Genomic DNA, 24166 nt, shown 5'->3' with positions numbered 1-24166 from the left:
AATAGCTCTGGCATTACTTTCTTGGCTAGATTTGTCCTCTTTCCGTTTGTATTGTAAAATTAAATGTGAAAAATAAACGTGGAAAGTAAACGTGAAAAGTAAACGTAAATATCTAACGGGAAATAACAGTTTCTGTAAAGTTAAAGCTAATGATTGAATATAATTTTTATGTCGAATAACTAATCTGTCAAATATCTCCACAGTTAAAAGGTATGGAGATAAAAAAAAATGTTAAATAATGGTGATCATAAAATTATATTTGGTCGTAGAATTTGTCACGTAAAATTCGTGATAAAAAAAGGAAGAGCTGAGCAATAACTTAACTTGACTGTCCTTTTATATTTTTATATGCTTTTATTCACAAAAGTGGTTAAATACAATATTACAATGAAGTAACGAAGTTACAAAGTATTAAAATAGTTGTTCAAATCGCGGTCAAGACTGTACCCAAATTCTACCAAATGTCCAAATCGGACAAATTGTGAATGTAAACAATTAAATAAAAAAAAAAAAGACTGTACCCAAGACAAGTCTCGTGGTCGAATGCTCGCAGTTTTATATGTTGAGTTTGTCGAAGTTGAGGAGCATGAAGAGGATCCTGAGTGGCCTACGTGATGGGAAAAATTTGGTGTTGGGCCATGTGCAAAGGTAAGGTCAAAATCTTCATTGTCAGGTAGTGTGGAATGACGTGGATTTGGATATGGTCGCTGTCACAACTTCTACAAGGTATACTTAACACGTGTTTGGTAAATGAAATAGCTTATGAGCATATCACTCCATTGATTCTCTTCAGATACGCTATAGAGACAGTCCAATGTATTGTGTTTCCAGACCCTTAAGCATATTTTATAGAGGTATGCCTGCTTTCTAGGAAAAATATCGTGAACAATCTTTCGTTGAGGTTGGTTACACGTGCTAGAAACGTCCACAATTGCTTTTTTTTTTATTGAAATGCAATTTTTCAATTAGTGGTTGACATAATAATTCGTTTACATGACTGTCGCGCGGCGGGGTCTTATTTCAAGAATTTTTGTATATATACATGTGTGTAAACGCGGAAAGTCGCATAAATTTTAAGCGTTTCATTTGTAATACATGGATTGAAATACATTGTATGTAGTTAATATGAAATTTTATTTTATTTTATTATTTAATTTGTACTTTACAATTTGTCGAGCTGGACATTTGGTAAATTTTTCTAACTTAATTGCTACATAACATGTGTATGGCTACCTCCAGCGAGATACCATGTTCGAGTTTGATTATTTTATTTCTTTAGTAAGGTCAGGTGGGTGTTTTCATTTTAGTCTTTTTTCTATGAGAGTTTTGCTCGCTTCAGCAGCCAGCTGGTTTGGATGTTGCCGTTTTTCCCTTGTATTTTTCTGCGTACCTGCCGATTTTCTCCTTAACCGTTGGTATTTTTAAGCTGCGTATATCCTCGTTTTTGACATGCCATGGGGCGTTGACTATTGTTCTCAGTATCTTCGATTGTAACAACTGTAGTAGTATGAAATGAGCGCTATTTTTATTAAGCTTTAAAAATTATATTACTGTCATAGTTAAAAGAAACATATATTTTTTATATAATTAAAAATATCTGTTTCTTTTTAATTTAACGTACCCTACACTTAATTGTACTTGCAATTTATTTATGTGAAAGATTTGTATAATCTTATTTGAATTCTTTGTAATAAGTTTTTCAATTTAATGTCATCAATTTATGAAAGAATCAAGAAAGCTTTCTAAAATTCATGTATTAATTATTTATAGTATAACTGTTAATATAAACACTTCTTGTTGGAATTAATTATTCGAATAATTCTGTACTTTCTAATCTTCTTAACTGATAACAGGCATGTTCGTAACTTATGGTAACTTGCGCCTGCCTCCTCGTACTTCTAGTTGGTATAAAAATGTAGTAAGTGAGGGTAAATAAGTTGTGTTGTAAGAAAAAAATGGGCACTTAAGGCTTTAAACGGCCCTGAAACGACGAACTTATAATATATATAAATATTCATTGTACTTTTTGACTTTGTAACATCAATTGTCCTAATGTCCGTCTACACACGTAACTTCTAATTTCGATCGGTATATTTATTCAAGTCAGGCACACTAATCCAGAGACAGTAATCACATTACTACAAGGGCACATCACAAAAATAAAAAAATGGCTACAAGATAAACAAATAAAAGCAAACCCCAGTAAATGCAACCATATTACACTAACCATATTACATCCAATTGAATGGCACTCACATAACATAAACAAGGCAAGTTAAATACCTAAGACTTCACTTAAACACACAACTTACATGGAAACAACATACTAAATCAATTATAGACAAAATACGAATAAAAAGAAGACAGATGTACTGGCTATCAGACTTAGATCAAAATTTAAAAAAGATAAATATAATGAAAATTACAATTCAGACTGTAACAATAAAAACCTTGTTGAAGAGGGAAATAATGTAATACATACTCCAAATAAGAATTCATAAGAGCAAAGATTTATTAAGTCAAGAATGTAACAGTACTAACCAGAATGGTACTAATAATACTCCCAAAAAAAGAAAGTTAAGTAGAAGTTGTGTACCATCAAAGAAAAATGAATCTTATATATTATATATTATATAATATAATCGATATATATTAAAAATAGTTAAAAAATTACACGAGTTAAAAGTTTTAACCAACGATATAGCATTCAGTACTATTGAATGGAAGAAAAGAACTGGATATTCTATCAAAGTGATTACTGATACACTATGAACCATTGTGAATAATAATGACTTTGAATTCATAAATTGGGTTTCAAAAATACTGAGAGAATATATTATGCCTGGTGAATATTGGATTACATTGAAAAATTTATTGCTTAAGATAGGACATCTGAATCCAGAAATTATAGAAATTATTTTACAAGAATGTATAAGCACACAATCACATACTGAGGAAGTAAATTTTAATATTATCCATAAACTAAATTGTAAAATAAATTATAATATACTGTCATCCTTTAAAAAATTGATTAAGAATAAAAACAAAATTCAAGGAATAAAAGAAGATATACTATCTGAGTATGATCAAGGCATTGGATCACTAGATTCATATTCTACGGCAAATAAATCAGAGAGATTATTAGAGACAAGTGAACATATAAATATATTTGAGAAGGACATAAGGAGAGAAATGAAAAAGATAACAGTGATTATGTACAAGATGAAAATTATTCTTTAAAATTATATACAATAGGTAAACAAAAAAATAAAATTTCTTGTTTTACATATTTGCTGTTGTCACAAACATAATTTATACAGTGTCCAAAAAAACCATTTAATATTTGTATACACAGCATACTGAATAAACAAGCTTTAGTAAACATAGATTACCATTATGATAAGTGACTTAATACCAGCATAATGCGTCTTATGTATCATATAAATATTGAATGGTCTTTTTTGAACTCCCTGTATAGTTATTCTTGGGTGTTTATTTATATTATTTCTTTTTTATATTTGGGCATACATATATTTCTATGTATACATATTTTATACTTTTAAATTAAGTTTTATACTTATAAACTAAAATAGTAAATATATATATGTATATATATATTTTTTTGTTGTTTAAATCTGACAAAAATAATTAGATAAGTTTTTATCGATTACATAAAATGTTATTAGCTAATTCTCAAGTTGTAGTATAAAATTTATGTGTTATATTATTTTAAATTGTAAATGCTAAATTTGTATGAACTTGTTTACTTTTATCATAATTTACTATAATAAAATAAAGATTTACTTAGTGACTTAAGGATGATTAGAATATAGAAGTAGAAAATAAGAAAAATCTTTGTATTCATTGTGATAAGATCACAATAGGCAAAAACCAATATGTGACTATTATTATTACTATAAATAAAATAAAGATACACAATTAAATGTCAATATTTATTTAAAAATTCTCCTAAATATATTTTATTTTTCATGCACCTCATAGTCCAAACTAGAGTGACTACTGTATGTTACCAAATATTGTTTGATATTGGTAAATATGCTTTGATTAATTTAGTCAAGAAAAATTTGTGGTAATTAGCATATATATTACTTAAAGATATGCACAGTATGGTAAAATCACAAATTTATTTCTGTAAGATTAATGCTGCAACTATTATGCTCTTTGCTGAAATATACTTAATAAATCAACAACCTATAGAAGCTTTTTTGTTACTTAGACGTGAGTTAAGAGTTTTTTAATATGTTGGAGATGATATTTAAAATAACTAATTATAGTCATTTTCATATAGCGTACTCTTTTCAGAAACTAGTATCATGTATACTGATCTTTGTAAGTGGAAATTATTATATATTGTAAAAGATATTTCTCTTAAAGTAAAAATAATGACCATTTTATTAGATGTATTTTGTAAAAAATTTCCAGTATATGCTTATTTTCTTCTGCAATTTCTAGTTCAGAATCAATATAGCAATTTTGATCCAATAGGTAAGATGGAAAGTATTGGTTATACAAATATGTAACAAATATAAACACAAGTATAAACGTAAATTAGTACCAGTGCTTCTGCTAAAAAAAGATGATCATTTTATTGTGTGTATTGTAAGAATGATTAATCGTTATGATCTTACACTAAACACTGTTACATATTGTGCATTAATTACTAAGCTATTTGATACTGATATCGATTTGTCAAAATATTTATATCATACTGCAGTTGGATTAGGAATATATTTTAGAATACAGGTAGAACAAACAGATACGTACTAATGCATTTTTATATTTAAAAAAATAAAATCAAAATTTATTCATAAGAAATATTTATATCGATACATATATTATCTTCATTATTTTTTGAGATCAGTTGCCTCTAATGGTACATCTTAATATATAATATAATAATAGGTTGTCCGAAAAGTTTCTTTCATTTTATAAGGTGATAATTGATGAACAATTTTTGTTTTATATTATTTTATTGAATTAGGTAACGTCCATTTCGTTATATTTCTATTATTACGTTCGTGCGTAATTCAATAAACTAATATAAAACAAAAAACATTGTGCGTCTATTATTTCCTTATAAAACGAAAGAAATTTTCCAAACAATCTAATACCAATTGGACAAAAGAAGAAATGTATCTTGCAATACTGGGTTCAATGATACAACTTTTATTGCATGTTGGACATGGATTCAGTAATATTAACCCAAGAGAATTCAATATATATCTTAATTTTGAGGCAAGGTATACGTAATATAAAATTCATTACGGAAATTTACCAATTTCATAAATGAACTTTAATTCTTTACAAAATATCCCTTTAAATAAGAAATTTATTGGTGAAAGAAAAGACCAATCTGGAAGGATTGAAAAAAGCAAAATTTTAATGAAAAATATATTGAAAAGTCAATTTAATCCACCCATTTTAATAATAAAAAGGAGGTTAGATAAAATATGTAAATTAACTAAGAAAAGTATCTTAAGTTACTTAAAGGATAAGATAGAAAAGTAATGAAAACAAGATTCTACTCCTTATCAAAGTGGGTAACTTTTTGGATTAATATTTCTTTACATTTTTTCTAAGCTATTTCGTTTATGGAAATTGATTATTGTTTTAATTTTCATTAGAACTGTTTTATATGTAAGTCATTACAAATTAAAAAATGGCTTTGTTATTTTTAAGTTGACTATGTTTTGGTAGATTGTACAATAAAACTGCACAGATCATTGGTATTGTGTAATTACACAATGGTAGAATATGTACATGTGAATTTGTGTTCTTTTTGAAAGTATATTACAGTTACACAAAAATAACATGTATTATAGTTGTAATACTGACAATTAAACTTTTGATATCCTGATTAATTGCCATATGCTTTAAAATTAAATTAAATTAAGATTAAATCCAATACTTGCATAAAATGGACACTTAAGTACAACACCAAATTATACTGTCATATTAGCTGTAAATACTTACATATATATTTCAAGAAAAACATATATCTACAATTTATATAAAACAGTTTGATGTAAATTAAATGTTTAATATATTAATGACGATGTTTGACCTTTCAACTAATACTTAGTAAAAAAAGTTGTAGTTCATTAATCAAACTCTGGAATATCATCAAATGAATAACCTGGTACCTTTTGATAAGCTAAAATAGCTACCCTCATATGGTAAGCACCTGGTATAAACATTAGAATTCCTAAAATAATAACTGGCCACATACGATCTGAATACTGTAAAAGATAAAGTAATTATTAAATACACATTACATACATTAAATTATAATGAAATTGTCATTATAAATAATACAGCTACAAGTAAAATGAATAGAATATTCTTCTTAGATATAATAAAATGTAATAGTAACTGTATTATATATTTTTGGCTTAAAAATATTTAAAAAAGGTATTTAAAATATCTTACCTTTGAATCAATATGTCCACTTACAATTAGACTACCCATGATGAGCATAATAGTACCTCCAACAAAAAGAAGAGCAGCTAACATAATGGCTTTCCATGGTATTTTCACAGGTGGATTCACAAACTGTTAGAGTCAAATGTAATTAATCATTAGTATTTGTCTTTGTATTATTTTTAATTTAATTACATGATATTTTGATTAACTTTAATTAATGTATTTACATTATTATGAAGTAGAAGAATATTTAAAATGTACATAAAGGATGATATCTGACCTGTGAATCAACAAAGCCATTGTCAGTTTCTGTAAGCTGTGTATAATCCACGTTGTTGAATTGTCTGTCACCGCTGCCAGGTTTTCTTCTTGACATACTCACTTTGTTAATATAATCTATAAAAACGGATAAAACACATTGCATTCTTTTTCATGTGTAATTATCTTTTAAAAAATTACGTATTTTTACAATATCCAAATTATTAGTGTCTATGTAAACAAAATTAAATTAATTTCTGTATCATAGCATATAGTTGCACACAAATAAACTTATCTTGCGTAGATAAATAGTGTGTTTCAATTATCTCTGGCAATTTAATTTATAACAATTTTTATTAAAAATCTTTTTTTCAAATATGAACTATTAGCATGTAATACTTATAAGTACCATTTATATTACTACCTAGTTTATTTATGTATACATATACATACTACACAAATATAATACATCAATTGGGCTTAGAGTACCAAACATTTTAACCTTTTTTATATACACATATATTCTATAATTTATCAATAACTCGCTGTACTTACTTAATTCTTAATTAACACATGCCATCAAAAATAATTTAGGAAATTATCAATTTTTCATTCGTTATATTCATAGGAACAACTAAAAACAAGCTCTTGTAGGTTATGTGTCTCTCAATATTTGATAACGCGCGTTAAGTTCAAGACGCATGCGCGTCTGTTAAAAGAAGGAATGACTAGATATCGAGGGAATATTTAAATACTTGATTTATCTATCACCGAGTATTAATGAATAAAGATGAAGGCTCTGGTTTGAACAATTTATAATAATACTTTAGTATCAAGAACTAAAGAGAAAATCAAGAAATAGAAACTACCTGTGCCAAACCAGCTCGTCCACATATCAATTAACAATTGCACACTTATGCTCGTGTTGAAAATATGTAATTATTTTCTTCTTCATCCACTTTCCTATCGATAAAGATAAGATTGCACGATCTTCTGAACGAAAAGATCATGCCGCGAGTTCACTTTAATAAATCTTTTTAACAGCATATTCTAGTAAATGAACTAAATTCTGAAAAGTTCGCTACTTTTTTGACACTCTTTATATTGATATAGAAGATTCTATAGTCTCTTAAAATACTTGGTTAAATTATCCAAGATTCAATAGTTATGCAAAAGAATGGATAAAATTGTATATGACCATTGTTGCCCGCTCTTTCACAAGTTAAGAGGGCTAGATTGGTATTTTCCATACAAATTTGTATGAAACAACATTGCTGATTCGTTATAAAAACACACTTGTGAAGGAATTTGTCACATGAAACTTAAGTAATTTACGTCTAGACTTTCCTTACGCACACCACTGGCATAGGCAACTTTAACCTCGAGATTTTCGATTACGTTTGTCAGTCGGTCGGATCGATCTGCGAAAATGAAGAGAAGTGGAAGCTGTGCTTTTCTGCGCCACGACGTTTGACGCAGTGCCGTACAATGGCGAGGGTTCATCACAAACGCAATAATGCTTAAAATTTTCCAAACAAATATTCCATTGCAATATTTTTTATTTACATTCATATCACTATTGTACATAAGATTGAAATTAGTAAGAATGAAAAATAATGGAGTATCGGAAATAGATATATGTATATGTTTTTGTCATAAGAATTAATAAACTGTCAATAAAGAAGTAAACACGAATACTTCGATTAACCTATGCTTATTCATTTCATAAATGTTTCTCCAGTTCGTAATATCGTGTAACATAAAGCGATTACGTGTTTAAAGACCTGAGCGTATTGCATCAGTAATCTCGAGTAAAGTGCAGTGCTCAAAGGGTTACAAGCTTTATATATACGTATATATATATATATATATATATATATGAAGGATCGAAGAGACAATTTCTCTAAGTATAATAAGAAAATACAACTTGAGAAACATAACTACATATCGATGATATCTTTGCAAAAATATCGATTTCCACGTACAAGGCATACCTCATTCCTTTCTATGTTCATTATGGTACATTACAATTGTCACACTTGCACAAAATAAACTAATATTTATGATTGTAACGTTTACCTAGAATAACGCTATATTTATGTATACTCAATAAAAAATAATTCTCTTCTCGTCATCCAATATGATATTCAATACAACAGAATATTTTTATATATTCTGTTGTAGTCAGAGCTACTATATCGATTAAATTTTTCTAAACCAGATAATGTATAAAAATTCGATTAAGAATCCCTAAAGTAGATTGAATCAGAAATTGCGCAGTGCTGGGTACCAAGAGGGAGTGATACGTCTTTGAAATGAAAGAGCGCCTGCGCTGGGAGCAGCACGGCGGTGGTCGGTGCAAGGAGGGTAACGGTGACCCAGGGGCGGCAGTGCGGGTTCAGGGGGCGGCGAGGGCAGGTGCCTCCGTTGGAACTACCCCTTGACAACAGCCCGCAGCCATTCTCACCTCCGGCCGATCTTACGTCGCGTAATTCTCCTTTCTTTCGACAATCGAACATCCGTCGATCGCGGTGATTCTTCTTCGTCTTGCTGGAACAAGGCTCACGCGATTCATTCAGGTAAATCGAACGAATCTAATGATAGTGTTTTTTTTTATAATAATTACGTAAACGCGATAAATTGGTATTGCGAATAACACCTACAAATGATCTTTTGGCGGTAGTGCGCCTCTGGAAGCTTATTTGTTGCGCGTTAAGCGGCTCCGATTACATAGTGCTTCCTGTTGTGGCATTATCGTGACACCGGTGTAATTCTCCACAGAGAAGAACCTGCAAATAGGCACGTATATAATCGTTGATTACTTACCAGTAAGTGAAGACTCATCGTAAGCAGCTTGGGATGCTGTGAACGTGCCACGTCTCGATGTTTGTTCTCCATTTATCATTTTCTTTGTCATTCTTATTTCTGTGGTTGATTAAAAATGTTTCTTCGATCGAATTCAAAATACGGTGCCGTTGAATCAACTAGATTTGGACGATGCCTGTTCTATTTTACTGTGAAAATAGGAAAGCAATTACTCAGACATGCGGCAAGGGGTAAGTTACGGTAATAAATTGGCAAGAAAATGTCTGATGAAATATCTAAACAAAAATATTCCCTCTTTGGAGGAAACGAGAAATAAAATAGGTGGGCGAGTTCAAAAGAATTATTCTTTTCAGTGCTCTCGGGATTTTATGGGTCATGAGGGACAATCCTATTACATCTTGCTGGATTTCCCTGTGTCTATACTTATTTCTCTCAGTGAGATTACTTTCTTCACACGTATCGTTATCCTATGCTAAAAAAAACTTTAATTGCACGATTTAATTAAATCATCATACTGTTAAAAGTATGTTTGATGTAATGTTGCAAAATAAATATTCGTATTAATTCTAATGGCGTCCATGATACTAAAAGATACGCAGTTTTACACTTTAACCGATTTATTCAAGGACAAGGGTACCCAGTAAGATGAATTTATTCCGCAAGTAATTTATTGATAACAACGAGTTTGTTTGTATAAGACATAAAACTCAATAAAAATTCAATGCTTTCGTTCAATTTTCCGATATACTACCTTATGTTTATACATGCGGCTAATCGATATTGTCCATATGTGTTTTCGGTCCATCGATTACAGCAATTAATCTTTCACGATAAAGGCTACATCGCGGTCAGCAAGTTTAATAGTTTGCTTTTAATAAATTCAGTGTACTTTGATATCCTGTGTAAAGTATTTTTACGGTACAATTAATTTGTCAACAACAGTTAATTTATCTACTGACAAAAGTAAGTTAAAATACTAAACGTTCATTTTATTAACGCTAAATTTGATGGATTTTGTAATTTCTCGCTGATAAAATAAATCACTTGCAAGAAAATTAAAGAGATAGATCGCTTATCCTAATTTCGATTAACGTTATTTTCTTGTTATAGTGCTATAATGTATTGCATTGTTAAAATGGCATCGGAGATCCCTCTAATTCTCAGCTAATGACGAAGAGCACAGAAATTATATTTTATTCATCGACGACTTTGTTGATAGTACAGGGTTAGGTAAGGGTGTTACAAACGCACGCTATCGATATTTGAAAGATAATGTGCTTTAGCTTCATCCACTATGTATATAGGCAAAAGATTAAGTCATCCTAAGTTGCTCTATATTCTACTTAATTCTTTAACCTTTGAAATCACAAGTTCTCGAGCACTGAATATCTTAAATTTTGATCTCTAGTTCTTAAAAATATTAAATTCTTATCTTTTTGGAATTGTTTTGCAATTCTTAGAAGCTAAATTAGTATCATCCAGAAAATCTTTTAGGAATCCGTTTTCTAAAACTCGACTTCTTTTTTTTTTTGAAATGCCCTAAATACGTATTTAACTCAAAAATATCTATTACTTTCGAGCCTGAGTCTTCGACAAATTCTGTGCTCTACAAAAGTCTATAAAAATGTATAAAACCCTTAAAAGGAATGTGCTGGTCTTCATAGTGTGTTCGTCATCTTTGTAATTATCCAATTAAATTTTCATTTATAATTTTCTATCTATCTTCCTCTCCCTCTCTCTTTCTCTTTCTTTCTCTCTCTCTCTCTCTCTCTCTCTCTCTCTCTCTCTCTCTCTCATGCGAAACAAGGTTGGAAGGTTGAAACAATTAGCGCGGGCGATGATGGATGTGTGTAACACGTGGACACATTCTGCTTGCCACGATAAACCAAAGTTAGACCTTGACTATGCACAGAAAGTGTTGGCTCTCTAACATTTGAAAGTTCAAAAGTACCTGTAATTATGTAATCATCGTCCATCGATAAACATCTGTGAACGAGCATGGGAAATAAGATCTCGTGGTTTTAATGCTCGCTAATCGCAGGTCAATTTATGTATTTCTTTTTCATCTTTACGATGTTTCCATGTTTCTTCGATTATTATTCCTGAAAAATTAAAACGTTCGATCAACTGTCCAGTCATTGTTGCAAATGAGTAATTGGAGACCGATCGCTGCAAATTATATGATTCATCGGAAATAAGACCGCAACTAATAATGTTTGACGTTCCTTGTCATTTTTTTAATTATTCAACATTGGAATCAATGTCGTGTCTTAAACGAAGGTCGTTCATTGTTAAGGTCGTGTTAATGTCAAATCATGCGAAGTCACGGATTTGAAGATTATCTGAAGTCACACGGAAATTATTTTAGAGATCGTTAAAGATCGCTTTACAGTTGTATAGGGTAGTTCCGAGGACACTCTATCTCACAGTTTTCGTTCATACGACATAAAGATCGGAATAAACAGTCGAGTATAAAAAGGGAAATTTATAGAATAAATCATTACAAGAAAGTTTTTAGAAATTCAATGGAAGAAGAAGCAGCAATATTATTGAACATATTATGAACAGGGACATAGAGTCACGTGTTTTATGGCCGGCGGAGACCGACTGAGGTTCGAAAGTTCGTGCCACTTACACAATCATCTCTTGGTAATTAGTTTCAGCATGGAGTGCCCCGAAGCGATGGAACGAGGCCGGAACTTTCGTCTGCTCACCGAGGAAGAGCTGCCTCGACTCTTGGACTTCCTTGCTGGCTATCTGCCCGAATCCTTAAAGGTGCGTGCAATTTCCCTTTGAATTTGCTCGGCTCACGTTTACGCAAAAAAATTCAGGAAATCCTGGCAAGACCACCAAAGTTTGTAATTTGTCTTGCCCTTAGAGTTTCTATTATGGATTACTGAAATTACCTATTTCAAATACTACCGTGCTCTATTTGAATATCATGGCTACTATTTCATTTTCTTCGTACCATATTTATTTCTCTTCGTTCAATTTCAGATATTTAACCGTTATTTCGCAACAGTCTGTATATCACAATTTTGCTCAGAAGATAAAAGACACGAGACATTTCGAATATATGTTAAAAAATGAAGAAATGCCAGATAGATAGAACATGTAAACTCTGAAGAGAATGGAATAGAGTTTTACGGTTGAAAGCTGTATAAGTTAAATTTTTTCGTAATTAATGGTACTTTTTTTAATGCAAAAAACCAATGAATCAGAAATTACGTGCCCTACGGAAAAACTTAATTCGTTTTGTTACACGTGCAAATTAGGTTTCCCCTGCTTGAAAATATTCCCTGTTCCTCTCGGATGCCGTGTTTTCGACTAATAATAATTCCAGCGATCGATCTCGAGCGCGTTTACATTTCGAAAAACAAAATAACCGGTTCCGAATAAATTATTCCAACGCTCGCATAATTACAGTGGTTCTCTGGAAATTACTATATTTTTTTGCCGCATTAATACGAATACGTGAAAGGCGGCTGATTTACGAGATTCGCGGGCCAATTTTTGAGGACGAAAATTTAATTAAGAGCTTCGTGGCATCTTCTGCTCAAAAACGCGATTCTAAATCACGCTATGAGAGCCAAACGAGACCTTGAATTTGGTTAGAAATGCAGGCTAGGTGAACACATAGATCTGCGCTGCTGTAGAGAAGGTGACACGTAAATCTACGCGCGCAGAATGCACGACACGATTAATATCGCAAGGTTAAGGTCCTTGGAATTCACTGCGACGCGATAAAACAACCCACAAGGAATTTAGTGCGAACGAAGGCCAATACCTGCACGCGCTTGCCACCTTTAAATTATCGCTCCGCAGCCTGAAGTCCTTGAAAGACGTTCACGTTAGCTTTCTATCCTAAACTTGGAACACGATCGGCTCGAAGACGTTCCAAAATAGACCTCAAGTTGATCTAACCTTCGTCACTTTTTATGACTTTAACTTTCATGACTATACATACATTCGCATCTTCCGTGAACAAGCTGCATCCTTTCAACCCAGGCCTAATTTTTCTTCCCTATTTATTATTCAAGCTCTTAACGATTTGTATTTATTATTATAAAAAGTTCACTATATTACTTCGAGTCTTGAAAACATATCGACGGAGAATAAATTTTTAACTTAATTAAATGTGGAACTAAATGGATAGTACATTTGAGAATTGAAATAAGAAATCCTTATGATCTTGACTTACACCAGCGCGATCTTTAGCCCGTCGATTATTATTCGATGTTACATGTCATATAATGTGGTACGCGATAGTGTCCCTAGTGTCCGAGATTTATGATAATTAGACAAATAGATCCTCGCAGGACCCAAGAATTAAAAGGTTCTTCGAAAAACAGAAAAATTCGCTTTAAAGAAATGCACGAATAAAACGTCGCACCTCGGGTCGCATAAAAGATCTCATGGAGGATTAAGGATAAACTTAAAAAACGATCAAAGAAAGGACGAGTGAAAGAAAGAAAAAATATTTGAGATAAATGTACAGCAAGAAGAAGAAATAGGGATACAGAATCTGTCGTGGAGTTGGGAGAAAATTGGCAGGACGATAGGGGGAGGATATCCGCAGGACTCCCGAGGGAAGAGGGGGCGAGGATCGACAGGATGAGATTACCGGTGTAAAGGAAGAGATCCTTGCGTAGTATTTCCGCCGTAACCCGGTATAAGTGGTCGGCCGTTGTGCTAGGTTAGTGTCAAGGTCGTAACCGTGTACAGGTCGCTTTGTGCAACGGCGATATTCTCGCCGGGATATTTGCACGCAGGGTCGTAAAGTGGCGCGAGCAACGCGGCGTGATATTTTTTCTAAGTGGTACATAGAAAGCTAGGCACGTATTAATGTATGATACCAAACCGAGGCTGAAATCTCTTTGCTGACGATACGTTTCGATAGATCAATCGCGTGTGCACCGATTACGCGATGGTAAAACGTGTCCTCGTGTTCATCACCATCGCCGTACGTTCGCCACGTTCAGCCATGATATCATGTTCATAATGGTTCATTTTAACATCGCCATAAGAAGTTCACTACGCGCAGCCACTCAAAAGTTTCAGGACATCTGCTATTTTTAATAAATTTCGATATCTGATGTAGATTATAAATTTCAAATCACTTGACGTTGTACTTATCGATGAAGTACTTCTGTGAAACAGATTGCGTCCCCATGCATACATTAGTATCTCATGAATGCTAATCTCCTACACAGTCAGGGAAGTGTATTCAATATCCATTTGATCGATGACAAAGAAACGTATGAAAAACGATGGGAAAAAAAGTTACTTTTTAAAATTATAAAAATATTTTTAACGATAATATCGATCACCGTTATCGGTCATTTATGATGCAATCTCGACTTATGAATTGCCTTCTACGCACGCTGTTGCAGCAACGTTCGCCGCATATAGTGGCCTGACAAATCGGCAGGTTACGCACCGTATACCGAATCTCGGGTGTCGCAAGTCTTGAAGCCGATCTCCACCGAATTCATTCGGCTGACGTCGTTATGACGTCACAACCATGATCGATATACCCGGCGAACTGGAGAGACCACCTTCAGTGATACCAGTATCATCTGTATTATCAGTCTTATCGTTCAAGCGTAATCAGCATCTTAGTTCATCTTCTTGATTTTGGTGTTTTCTTTCCGTTCATTCTCCTCGAGTATCACGTTCCGTTCCTTATTGTTACGCTGCGTCGTTATACGTACAGTTTGCTTTCATTAAGTTTACTCGTGCCGCTTCGTTTCTTTTCTTCATTATAGTGTATTCGCGTTAAACATTTCATCTCAAGCATCGATTATAAGATCTTCTTCCTCTTTCTTTTTTGTAGCATTTTATACACGTATCTATAAAATATCAATGGAAATAAGAAAGTACTATACGTAATTTTAAAGTTTCTTTCTAGAAAATATACTACATAGTATGTATCTCGATCGAATAGTATCGTTATACGTATAACATATTACATATCTACACTAAATGTCTCGTATCCATTTGTTACGACCTCGGTATTTTCTTCGCAAGTACTGCTGCAGTAATAGGTATTGATAGACGTTCAAAACACTCGAATACCCATAATGGGAATAAGCAACAGTCTGTATACTTTTTCTGAACACCCGGGCACATAGATCGAAGTAATTTGAGATATCTTAATAAAGGCGTAATTGAAATTTGTAATCAAGACTGAATTGTGCATTATATAGTAAATCTGAAGAATTTCGTGTCAGCAATCTCCAAATATTTAAAGCTGAAAACGGCGGGGGAACGAATTTACAAAGAGACTCCGCCGGCATCGATCCATCTTTTTCTCTTTCGCCTTTCACTCTCGAGCCAGTGAGTTATCGATCTAAAAAGAGCTTTGTTTGTTGCTCGTCGACGGCTGGCGGGACTACCGGTGTTACGACTGCTGGCCACGCCACCTCAATTCCGGTACCGATGTGCAAGGTGTAGCGGAGTCAAGGCCAAGGTTGCGTTTCCATGATCAACGCACGGCGTTGATCTCGTAATCTCACTGCGATATCGACAGAGATTCGTTCTTGCGACACTCCATTGGAATTCGATGTTGTAAGCGTTTAACGTTATCGAGAAAGTCGTCGATTGCTTATCTGCGATCATAAGCTCTTACGTCTCGCATAACGTTCGTAATTTACCATTTGTATTATGCCAGGCACAAGCGATACACAATCCTCTCGCGTTTAGGCTTTCTTTGAAAAAGATGATCGAAAGGTAGTTTTATTGCATTTTGTTATTTTGCAATCCTTATAGCGCACTTCACATTACCATTCTTCGCAGTGGATATCTTTCGAAAACTAACTAACAAAGATACAAAAATTTGGTCGTAACTGGATACAAACGTACCGTCTTTAATTTCTTGAATGCAAAATTCCAAAAGATGGAGATCGCAAGGAATGGTTCTCCGGAGTTATTTTTTCATCTTTTCTGCGATCTCGCTTCGCATTAGCAGTTTGCGCGATTCGGAAGAATTAACAATGACCATTGGTATTCGCATTGTGCGTTATAATGCTTGGCCAGCATGAAACGATGGCGCATGCCGGCTACGTCATTTATCCTCGAATAAAGCTGTGCCAACCAACGAAAAGGCAAGGTCAAGGTTGTGTCCGGACGTGCACACGCGATGCTGTACGGCTTTTTCGAATCCGCATTTGAATCGATGCTCCTTGCACGCTTACAACGCGTCATGATGATCCTTAACGAGCAACGACAGCCTGTCTCGAAGAGGTTCGATAATGAGTAGCTTCGCCGGACCACTTTTTGAATCGCCTCTTTCTTCTTTTGTTTCCGTGACAAGTGGATGAAGCGAGAGAAACTCGAAGCCCAACATACATCATCTTTTCTTCCTTACATTAGCTCTTCGGCTTAGGGGAGATTGTCTACAGCGGTAGCAAGTGGCGATGTGGTAAGATAACTATAGTACACTACTAACAGCAGTGTACATAATGACACCATTTCGTTTCCTTTCTTTCATATAAATAGGTACAGTTAGTACGACCTGAAGAAATATCAATCAACTGTTCATAAAATAACGAAGTATTTCTGTTACGGTAATATTCTGCTTTTTGTTAAAACAGAATGTGTGATACGAGCGTGAAACACGTATACATTGGTTGCAAGTATATTCATTAAGGAAAAAGGAAAAATACGGTTATATATTAAAAATAATAAAGCTGCCAGGTCTCGTTTATTCGCCGCGTTAACGCACGTTACGTGTTACTCTATTATTATCTCTAAACCGGGTAAATTAGCTTGCATGACTTTTATCTCGCTAGTAATTTGAAATTTGTTCAATAACGTTGGATTTTTTAAGGTCATGATAAGGTAAATAAACTTCTTTAGTTTCACTTTTGCCAGTGTATGAAAAAAGTGAAATTTTAAAGAGAGAATGAAAAAGGAACTTTGTCAGTGGATTTATTTTTAAGATTAATTGACATAGGGAATTAGATAAGAAGGGGCTGCTGAAACAAATTTACGTGTTAATATTTTACTGGATATCAAGATTCAATTTCTCAAAATTAATTTTATGTAAACGCGGTGCGACACGTCGAGCGCGAAGAGAAGCATTTTCGCTCGAATGACACCAAACGAATCGGGACAATTCCTGTAACTTTCTTATTTGCATCATCTCTCTCGGCTCTTTTCACGATCGAGCCAGTGATATGTAAATTTACGCCGGTCATACTTCACGCGATGCATGTGAAACATTTTATTACACGACATCTGTGCTCACAAAAATATTTCAAGTAAAAGCGAGCACGCTTACGTTCCTTTTTCAGAAAACGAGATGCGGGGAATTTGCCTGTCTTTCATGCGGTCGAGGAAGCTAAAATTCCATACGCTTGACGAAAAAATGAAATGTAAAAAATAAAAATAATAGAAGAGATATCGGCAGTAACGGGCAAAACACTCTCGACTACGTGACGCTATTGAGTCGTATTCAAATCCCAAATTAAATTGACGTGTGAAATCGCTAGAACGTTCGCAGTGTATCGTGCATGATATTCGTCCATTTTGCCTGATGCAACGGTTATATAAAATCTAGGACAGACTACGACGTTCCGCAATACTGTCGATTATTTACTTACTTTCAACCGAGAGGTTGTTACAGAGCTGGTAGCTCGCATGATGCATCTGCATTCAATATGTATATTCTCCAATCGATATAGATATCACTAGAATTTTAAATGGTCGTCTGTTACAGTTATTGGCAACCATAGTCTTTTGTAGCAATATGATTCGATTTTGATGTCTGTTGGTGGCAAAAGTGGTCGAACGAATGGAACTCATCGTGACTATTTTCCCCCCTGCAAAATTGAAAATCATTACAATATTTGAGAAAGAAAAAGGGAATGCTTTAGACACGAACTTATCACAGATAGCACGTGTTTTATTTTAAGAGCCGACGTCTGGAGCGTCGCCCTTGGCTAGATTACTCTTTATCTTGCAGCTTCCCTGTAAATATCCACCTTTTCATCTCAGACGTTGCCTTTAGTCAATGTTCACCACGGGAAAGAAATCCACCCCTTAACTACCTCAAGAGCTTGTACTCTTCTAATTCTTCCGCGAGATGAAAAGATTTCCAACTGTTTCTTCGCGGATCCACAGCTTTGTAACTGTTACAGTGCAAAAAGATTACTTGTCATTTTGTCCGTTTACTTGGCAAGGTGGTTATTCAGCTAGGAAACTACTGGTTTGAAACAGAGTACAAACTCTTCGTCGATTGTTTTCAGCTTTTAACGTAACTGTCTTCTTTGTTTTACAGTTCCATCAAACTTTGTTGACCTACATGCATGACAGAGTATGGGATTTTAATTTCTACGTAGCTAATAACTGGCCCGAGGACGCGATCTGCTTACATTTCCCCGGAATGACATTATCTGTGAGTATAAAGTAAATCTCCATTCGTTTCAAATTATACTTTAACCGCGACTGATCCTATCTCACAACAGTCCACTTATACTACGTTTATTTCCCTCGAGTATATCAGGGAAAAAGATATCGAACATTGTCCGTGTAATTTATCTTCTTTCATAAATTTAAAAGATAAAATATTTTAAAATCGCTCCTGTGAAACAAAGTACTCGATGATTCAATTAAATACTCACGCGGATAAAAAATGTAAAATTGAAAAAGGAATGTGTACCTATCTTACGAGCCTTTGGCAAATTCATCTTGTTTCCGAACGTATAACGTAGAGGTGCAGAAAAGTTGGCCCAGATACTTGCTTGGCTTTCGGCCAATCTTTTGTCTCACAGCCTTGCCAGTTCATTACCTGACCTCAGTCGTGACTCTTCTAATCTACACCCTATCTCGCTCGATGTTCTTTACTTAATTAACGTGTCCGCAATCTTGTGCGTTCGATAACTTGTTACCGTTAAATTCTCTTGTCCTTTCCTGAAATTTGCCAACTCGTAAATCAAAACGCGTAAACCCTGATATTTTCCATTGTATTTATTTGTTTGATCGCATTGAAACCAAGGTGTCTAAATTTTTCAAAGGGACAAAGTTAAATTTCAAATGGGATTTTACGACGTTAAAAGTCGTGGCAGTGTAAATCTGAACGTTCAGCGACAAAACCTAATGATAAATAATTCATGCGCCCGAGGACAAGGCCTTTCACAACTTCCCTTAGTTTTAGCGCCGATAGAAGACCAATCTCTTCTTTAACGTAATCACTTCATCGATTTTCAGCCTCATGGTTTGCTGTTCGAGAGCGTGGGCGTCTTTTGTCCTAACGACCGATTGGAATTACTCACATTATTGAGGAACGAAGATGTTTTGATCGATTGGTCGAAGCCTTTGTACATTAACTTCATACACTATGCCTTAGCGGAAAAGTTGACACGTCTTTACGAGGGGATAGGAACTATAGAGAGGGTGGCTGGAGATGTCTACATGTGCGCGGACCCGAACAACCTAAACTGCGTGGAGGAAGCAGACGAGGACGCAGATCCTGACATACAAGTTCAACCGCTGAAAGCAGAACACGCCGAAGGAATTTATGAACTGTATCCTGCTAACGATATGGAATGTCATGAAGTCTTTCTGCGGCTAATCAGAATCCTTCCAGCAGCAGGAGTCTTTGTTAAGGGAAGTTTAGCAGCGTGGATGGTCCAGTCTTACTATGGGGCCATGTTCTCCATGCAGACCAAACCAGAATACAGACGGAAGGGCTACGGTACAAAATTAGCAAGGTAGACGAATCTTATCTTCTATTGTTATATCTTTATATCTTCATGATATAATCGGATCATTGCTTGATGAACGAGTTTAACACTTTCACTGCTACCGACGTGATTGTTTGTTTCAAAAAAATTTGAGAAACTAACAAAATGGTGAACACCGTACTCAGAAAAAGATCATTAGTTAAAATAAAGGCATTGCTGATAAAAATAGAATGCATTTTTAGAGGTAGATCGTCATATTCTAGTAGCAGCGAATGTGTTACGGTAAATAATCTCGAAAAAGTCTTACACCAATGATACTTCTCCATTCATAATATAAAATCGTAGGTACTTGACCAAAAAAGTCGTCGACAAGGGGTACCAGCCGTTCGTTGTGATACGTCCTGAAAATGACGCGAGTCAGAGTTTGTACAAGAAATTAGGATTTAAGAGGTTGTACCAAACCGTACGGATGTCGTTCATGCCGTCAACGTGGCAGGACGAAGAAACGAAGATGAACCGAGTCTTACGAGAGAACTTGGAGAACGCCGTCAGACAGCTAACCATCGAGCAGAAAGTTGCGGACGCGTTCAGAAATGAAGAAATGATTTCCATTACGGAAGAAACCACAGAAGGCAAGGAACAGATGTCGGAATGTCTGAACGAAACAGGGAATTTGTTGGTGGAGGAACCCGAGGAAGGATCCGAAGAGGATGAAAATCCTTTGGGAGAGGAGACAGAAGAAAGAATAATAGTGACCGAACTTTCGGTCGAAGGAAACGTCGAAGTAGAATCTGCTGATAATACTGCAGAAACTGCGAATGGTAGCAATCAAGACGATGGGGGAACAAATACTGGGGACGCGGAGTAATTAAGTACTTACATGTTCGATTATTCGATAAAAGGTCCATGATTTACGTCGAGTTGCTCGCTCGAGTGTACGCTTTTCCTTTCAAGGCTAACGGAGGAAAGAGAGCGATTGGTATACGGACACTAGCGAATTTTCCAGCCAAAAATTCTAACATTCAATTTATACATATAAAAAGCTGACTTGGAAATGCACTTTAAATAAGCTACAGTTCTTTAACAAAATTTTTCTTAATGCTTTTGCAAGCAAACTGAATCAAAGCAGCAACAATTGAAAGTATTAGTTGTGATATGCTTTTAGACTATTTATTCATTGATAGGTATGTTCTAAAGCGGTAGCCTTTTGTGAGGGAGAGCTCTCGAGCGACATGACACTAGGAAAGAGAAAAGAAATTATTTTAAGAAATTTAACGATTTTACGGCACCGCGTTCGTGCGAGGCTTCAATTCGAGTACGAAAGTGCGTAGATACGAGATTTACGTACGGGTTCCTCATATCAGACTGCTTGAAGTATGTCGTAAAGATCTCAGGAAACAGTTAGATGTATCCTTTGAATCGCCAAGTTTAGATTGTTTCAAAGTCTATCTGTACCTGTTGTATTTGGTGGATTCATTGTTTCAGATGTTTGGCGTTAAATATTTTAACAATTTGTGAGTACATCTGTGTGGAGTATATCTGGAAGTTTACCTAAAATTAATCGTTCGTTTAATCGTCTTTTCAGGCTAATGGCAATTACAACTGATAATTCTTGACGAAATAATGCTTACGTGTTCTTATCGAATAGCCTGTTAGTTATATAATAATTAATTAAATATAATTAACATTAATATTTAATGAGTATCGAAAGAAGAAAACTGAATGCGATCGACAAGCAAAGACACGAAGAACCTAATATCCTTTAGCGACCAAAAACTATGATAGACTTTGAATTATGAATTGCATATATACCTATCTAAACGATGAATCCTATAAATGGACAAAAAGAAACGAACGTGATGAATCGTCGTGGAACGCGCGACCGCTTAGAAATTTGCGCGCTAAATCAATCTGTGATTATAATTTCCCTATATAAAGTAGCGTTTCGAACAAAAATTCAGAAGCCTCGTGCGACCTCGACACGCTTTCCTTAATACAAGTAGAAGCCAATTACTGTACCGGTGCGCTCGACCGTATTAAATTTCAGGTACGTTGAATTATGGGATAACAACATTGACTCGACAAGATTGAAACCAGATAGTGAAAGATATTTTGTTCGAAAACTTATCTATGAGCTTCTAACGCAGCGTGCATGCGACGCTACGGCGTCATTTCGAAAGAGTAACTAATGCCTAATCTTAAGGCTCTGTTTCACAATCTGAAGAAATTATTATAATATTTTTTTATTCAATACAGAATAAATTCTATAAATACAAGAAGTAAATTCGAAGTAAGACCTGTGAGTATAGTGCACCGGCACAGCGATCGGTTTAGCGTGCGAGCCAATGATAATAATAATAATAAAAATAGTTAATAGCGATCATACAATTAATATTACTATTAGTTACAGAATATACATGTATAATATGAATATACGCGCAAAAAGGAAGCCCGATCAGCCCGGTTCGCTTACTGAGAAAATCCTTTTTTAGAATTTAGATCGTTACTATTTGTATCATTTTTTCTATATTTTACAGATACGTTTTATCAATGATACTCGACGTGGCAAACACGTGTGAAAGAACAGGTTTAAGAAGGTCGGTGCTGGGACGACCGGGCAGTTCCTCGAAGGCCCTCAATGTCCCTCCTTTATTTTGGATTTTCGACGTTTCCGGGGGCCAGCTGTGATATTTTCCTCACTCCACTTATGCTCTGGTTACAGTACCGACAAATTTAGATTTAGACAATTGATTGTTAATGGAACATGCTGGAACTCCTTCAATTCCATTGATATTTTGTCACCGACGTGCTTAAAATAGGGAATAAATTTGTTATTTCGTATTGTTTCAGTTATTAACTCTTAGAGGACCAAGAAAACCAATATATTGGCAACAGTGGCGTAAAACGTAACTCTCAAAATTATAGTGTCTTCAAATTCACCTAAAAATTATTATAACGTATGAAAAATTAGTGTCCTCTGAGTGTAAAACATTTTACAACAAAAATATGTCACGTACGTTACCTTGACCACGTTAAGAAAAAAGATAATATAATTCATATCCTAACTCCAGTTTAGATAATTACGAGCATAAAACTGGATATAAAATTGATAAATGATTGGTCGTTTAAACGTACGCGATAATGTACATGTTTAATATCTGGAAAGAATTCTGTGTACCTCCCTATATTGCTTAAACAGCAAAGCTTGTCAAGTTCGTTTTACCAGTTTGAGTTGCAACGTTAATCATAACCTGATCCACAAACGGTCGCAATTTCGAATACTTTCTTACACTATGCACAAGCTCGAATAAAATTCGTAAACACGATTAAAGATGTGTAGAACGGTTATTACGAGAGATATGAATTTTCGAATCGAATAACACAGAACGAAAAGGGCACTGAATTTTGAAGTCCAATTAGTCCACGATAATCTCAACTTCGAAAAATTTGCATACGTGATTTTGGGCACAAGAGAAAAATCATCGTAGTTCCTACATCTATAACTAGATAGCGAAGGTGGTTAGTGGCGCTATCGTCAGAACAGTTTTCCCTCCAATTTTAAGTTTGGCTGCGCAGTGCAATTTTCGATTCGGTTCGTTGACCGCGCCATGTCAATTATAATTCCGAGTGTGATAAAAGTGCTATTTCTTCCGTCATACGATCACTAATTAGTGCTAGAACATTGGTAAGATTCTGTTCTTTCTCAAAGATATATTTAAAGAAACGTGATAACGTATAAATATTGGGTAGATGTATGATCATACAATTTTTACAGACAGAGAACCCATCTCGATTCGAAACCCAGTTAACGGATGAATTAGCGGATCTATTTCTCAGCTCCATCGTATTGCCGTTTGTTCAGTCATATCAAACAATGTTTATAAATTAAGGTAAAAATTCACGTAATATAGTTTTGATAGTCATTGATCGGCCTGGCGGAAAAGGATTTC

At 34.4% G+C, this 24166-nt stretch overlaps 2 protein-coding genes and 1 long non-coding RNA gene across 8 annotated transcripts; 1 reads left to right on the top strand and 2 right to left on the bottom strand.

Annotated features, from left to right (window-relative positions):
- The first annotated feature begins 90 nt into the window (after positions 1 to 90).
- On the top strand, positions 91 to 23055 carry LOC138187795 (uncharacterized). Of its 5 annotated transcripts, XM_069128946.1 has the most exons (6): positions 91 to 648; positions 12186 to 12303; positions 18812 to 18928; positions 19741 to 20243; positions 20562 to 21088; positions 22754 to 23055. In XM_069128946.1, exons 1-5 carry the CDS (start codon positions 560 to 562, stop codon positions 21082 to 21084), a joined length of 1350 nt encoding a protein of 449 aa, XP_068985047.1. In that variant the 5' UTR covers positions 91 to 559; the 3' UTR covers positions 21085 to 21088; positions 22754 to 23055. The 5 variants fall into 5 exon arrangements, with proteins under 5 accessions (XP_068985047.1, XP_068985046.1, XP_068985048.1 ...); XM_069128945.1 differs by having other exon boundaries at positions 20562 to 23055; XM_069128947.1 differs by lacking the exon at positions 91 to 648 and adding an exon at positions 9083 to 9281 and having other exon boundaries at positions 20562 to 23055.
- LOC138187799 (transmembrane protein 230) lies at positions 3214 to 8135 on the bottom strand. 2 transcript variants are annotated; one of them, XM_069128954.1, is made up of 4 exons: positions 7572 to 8135; positions 6725 to 6840; positions 6451 to 6573; positions 3214 to 6260 (listed from the first exon to the last, which is right to left on the bottom strand). In XM_069128954.1, exons 1-4 carry the CDS (start codon positions 7594 to 7596, stop codon positions 6123 to 6125), a joined length of 402 nt encoding a protein of 133 aa, XP_068985055.1. In that variant the 5' UTR covers positions 7597 to 8135; the 3' UTR covers positions 3214 to 6122. The 2 variants fall into 2 exon arrangements, with proteins under 2 accessions (XP_068985055.1, XP_068985056.1); XM_069128955.1 differs by lacking the exon at positions 7572 to 8135 and adding an exon at positions 7258 to 7407.
- Positions 14536 to 18415, bottom strand: LOC138187801 (uncharacterized). Its single transcript, XR_011175261.1, has 3 exons — positions 18135 to 18415; positions 16393 to 17044; positions 14536 to 15380 (listed from the first exon to the last, which is right to left on the bottom strand). It is a non-coding gene; the product is annotated as an uncharacterized LOC138187801 (long non-coding RNA).
- Positions 23056 to 24166: the final 1111 nt, after the last annotated feature.

Source organism: Bombus flavifrons, chromosome 15, assembly GCF_040668555.2.
Source record: "Bombus flavifrons isolate JBK064 chromosome 15, iyBomFlav1_principal, whole genome shotgun sequence".
Classification (NCBI taxonomy): domain Eukaryota; kingdom Metazoa; phylum Arthropoda; class Insecta; order Hymenoptera; family Apidae; genus Bombus; species Bombus flavifrons.
The sequence above is the reverse complement of the archived record's forward strand: the minus strand, read 5'-3'. Positions and strand labels throughout refer to the sequence as shown.

Bases quoted from the DNA above. Each gene is read 5' to 3' on its own strand.
- LOC138187795 (XM_069128946.1), top strand. From the start codon at position 560: ATGTTGAGTTTGTCGAAGTTGAGGAGCATGAAGAGGATCCTGAGTGGC. The intron at 12,304-18,811 runs GTGCGTGCAATT...TTTGTTTTACAG, and splicing joins ATCTGCCCGAATCCTTAAAG to TTCCATCAAACTTTGTTGAC. The intron at 18,929-19,740 runs GTGAGTATAAAG...ATCGATTTTCAG, and splicing joins TCCCCGGAATGACATTATCT to CCTCATGGTTTGCTGTTCGA.
- LOC138187799 (XM_069128954.1), bottom strand. From the start codon at position 7,596: ATGTGGACGAGCTGGTTTGGCACAG. The intron at 6,574-6,724 runs GTCAGATATCAT...TGACTCTAACAG, and splicing joins ATGGCTTTGTTGATTCACAG to TTTGTGAATCCACCTGTGAA. The intron at 6,261-6,450 runs GTAAGATATTTT...TATCTTTTACAG, and splicing joins GTGGACATATTGATTCAAAG to TATTCAGATCGTATGTGGCC.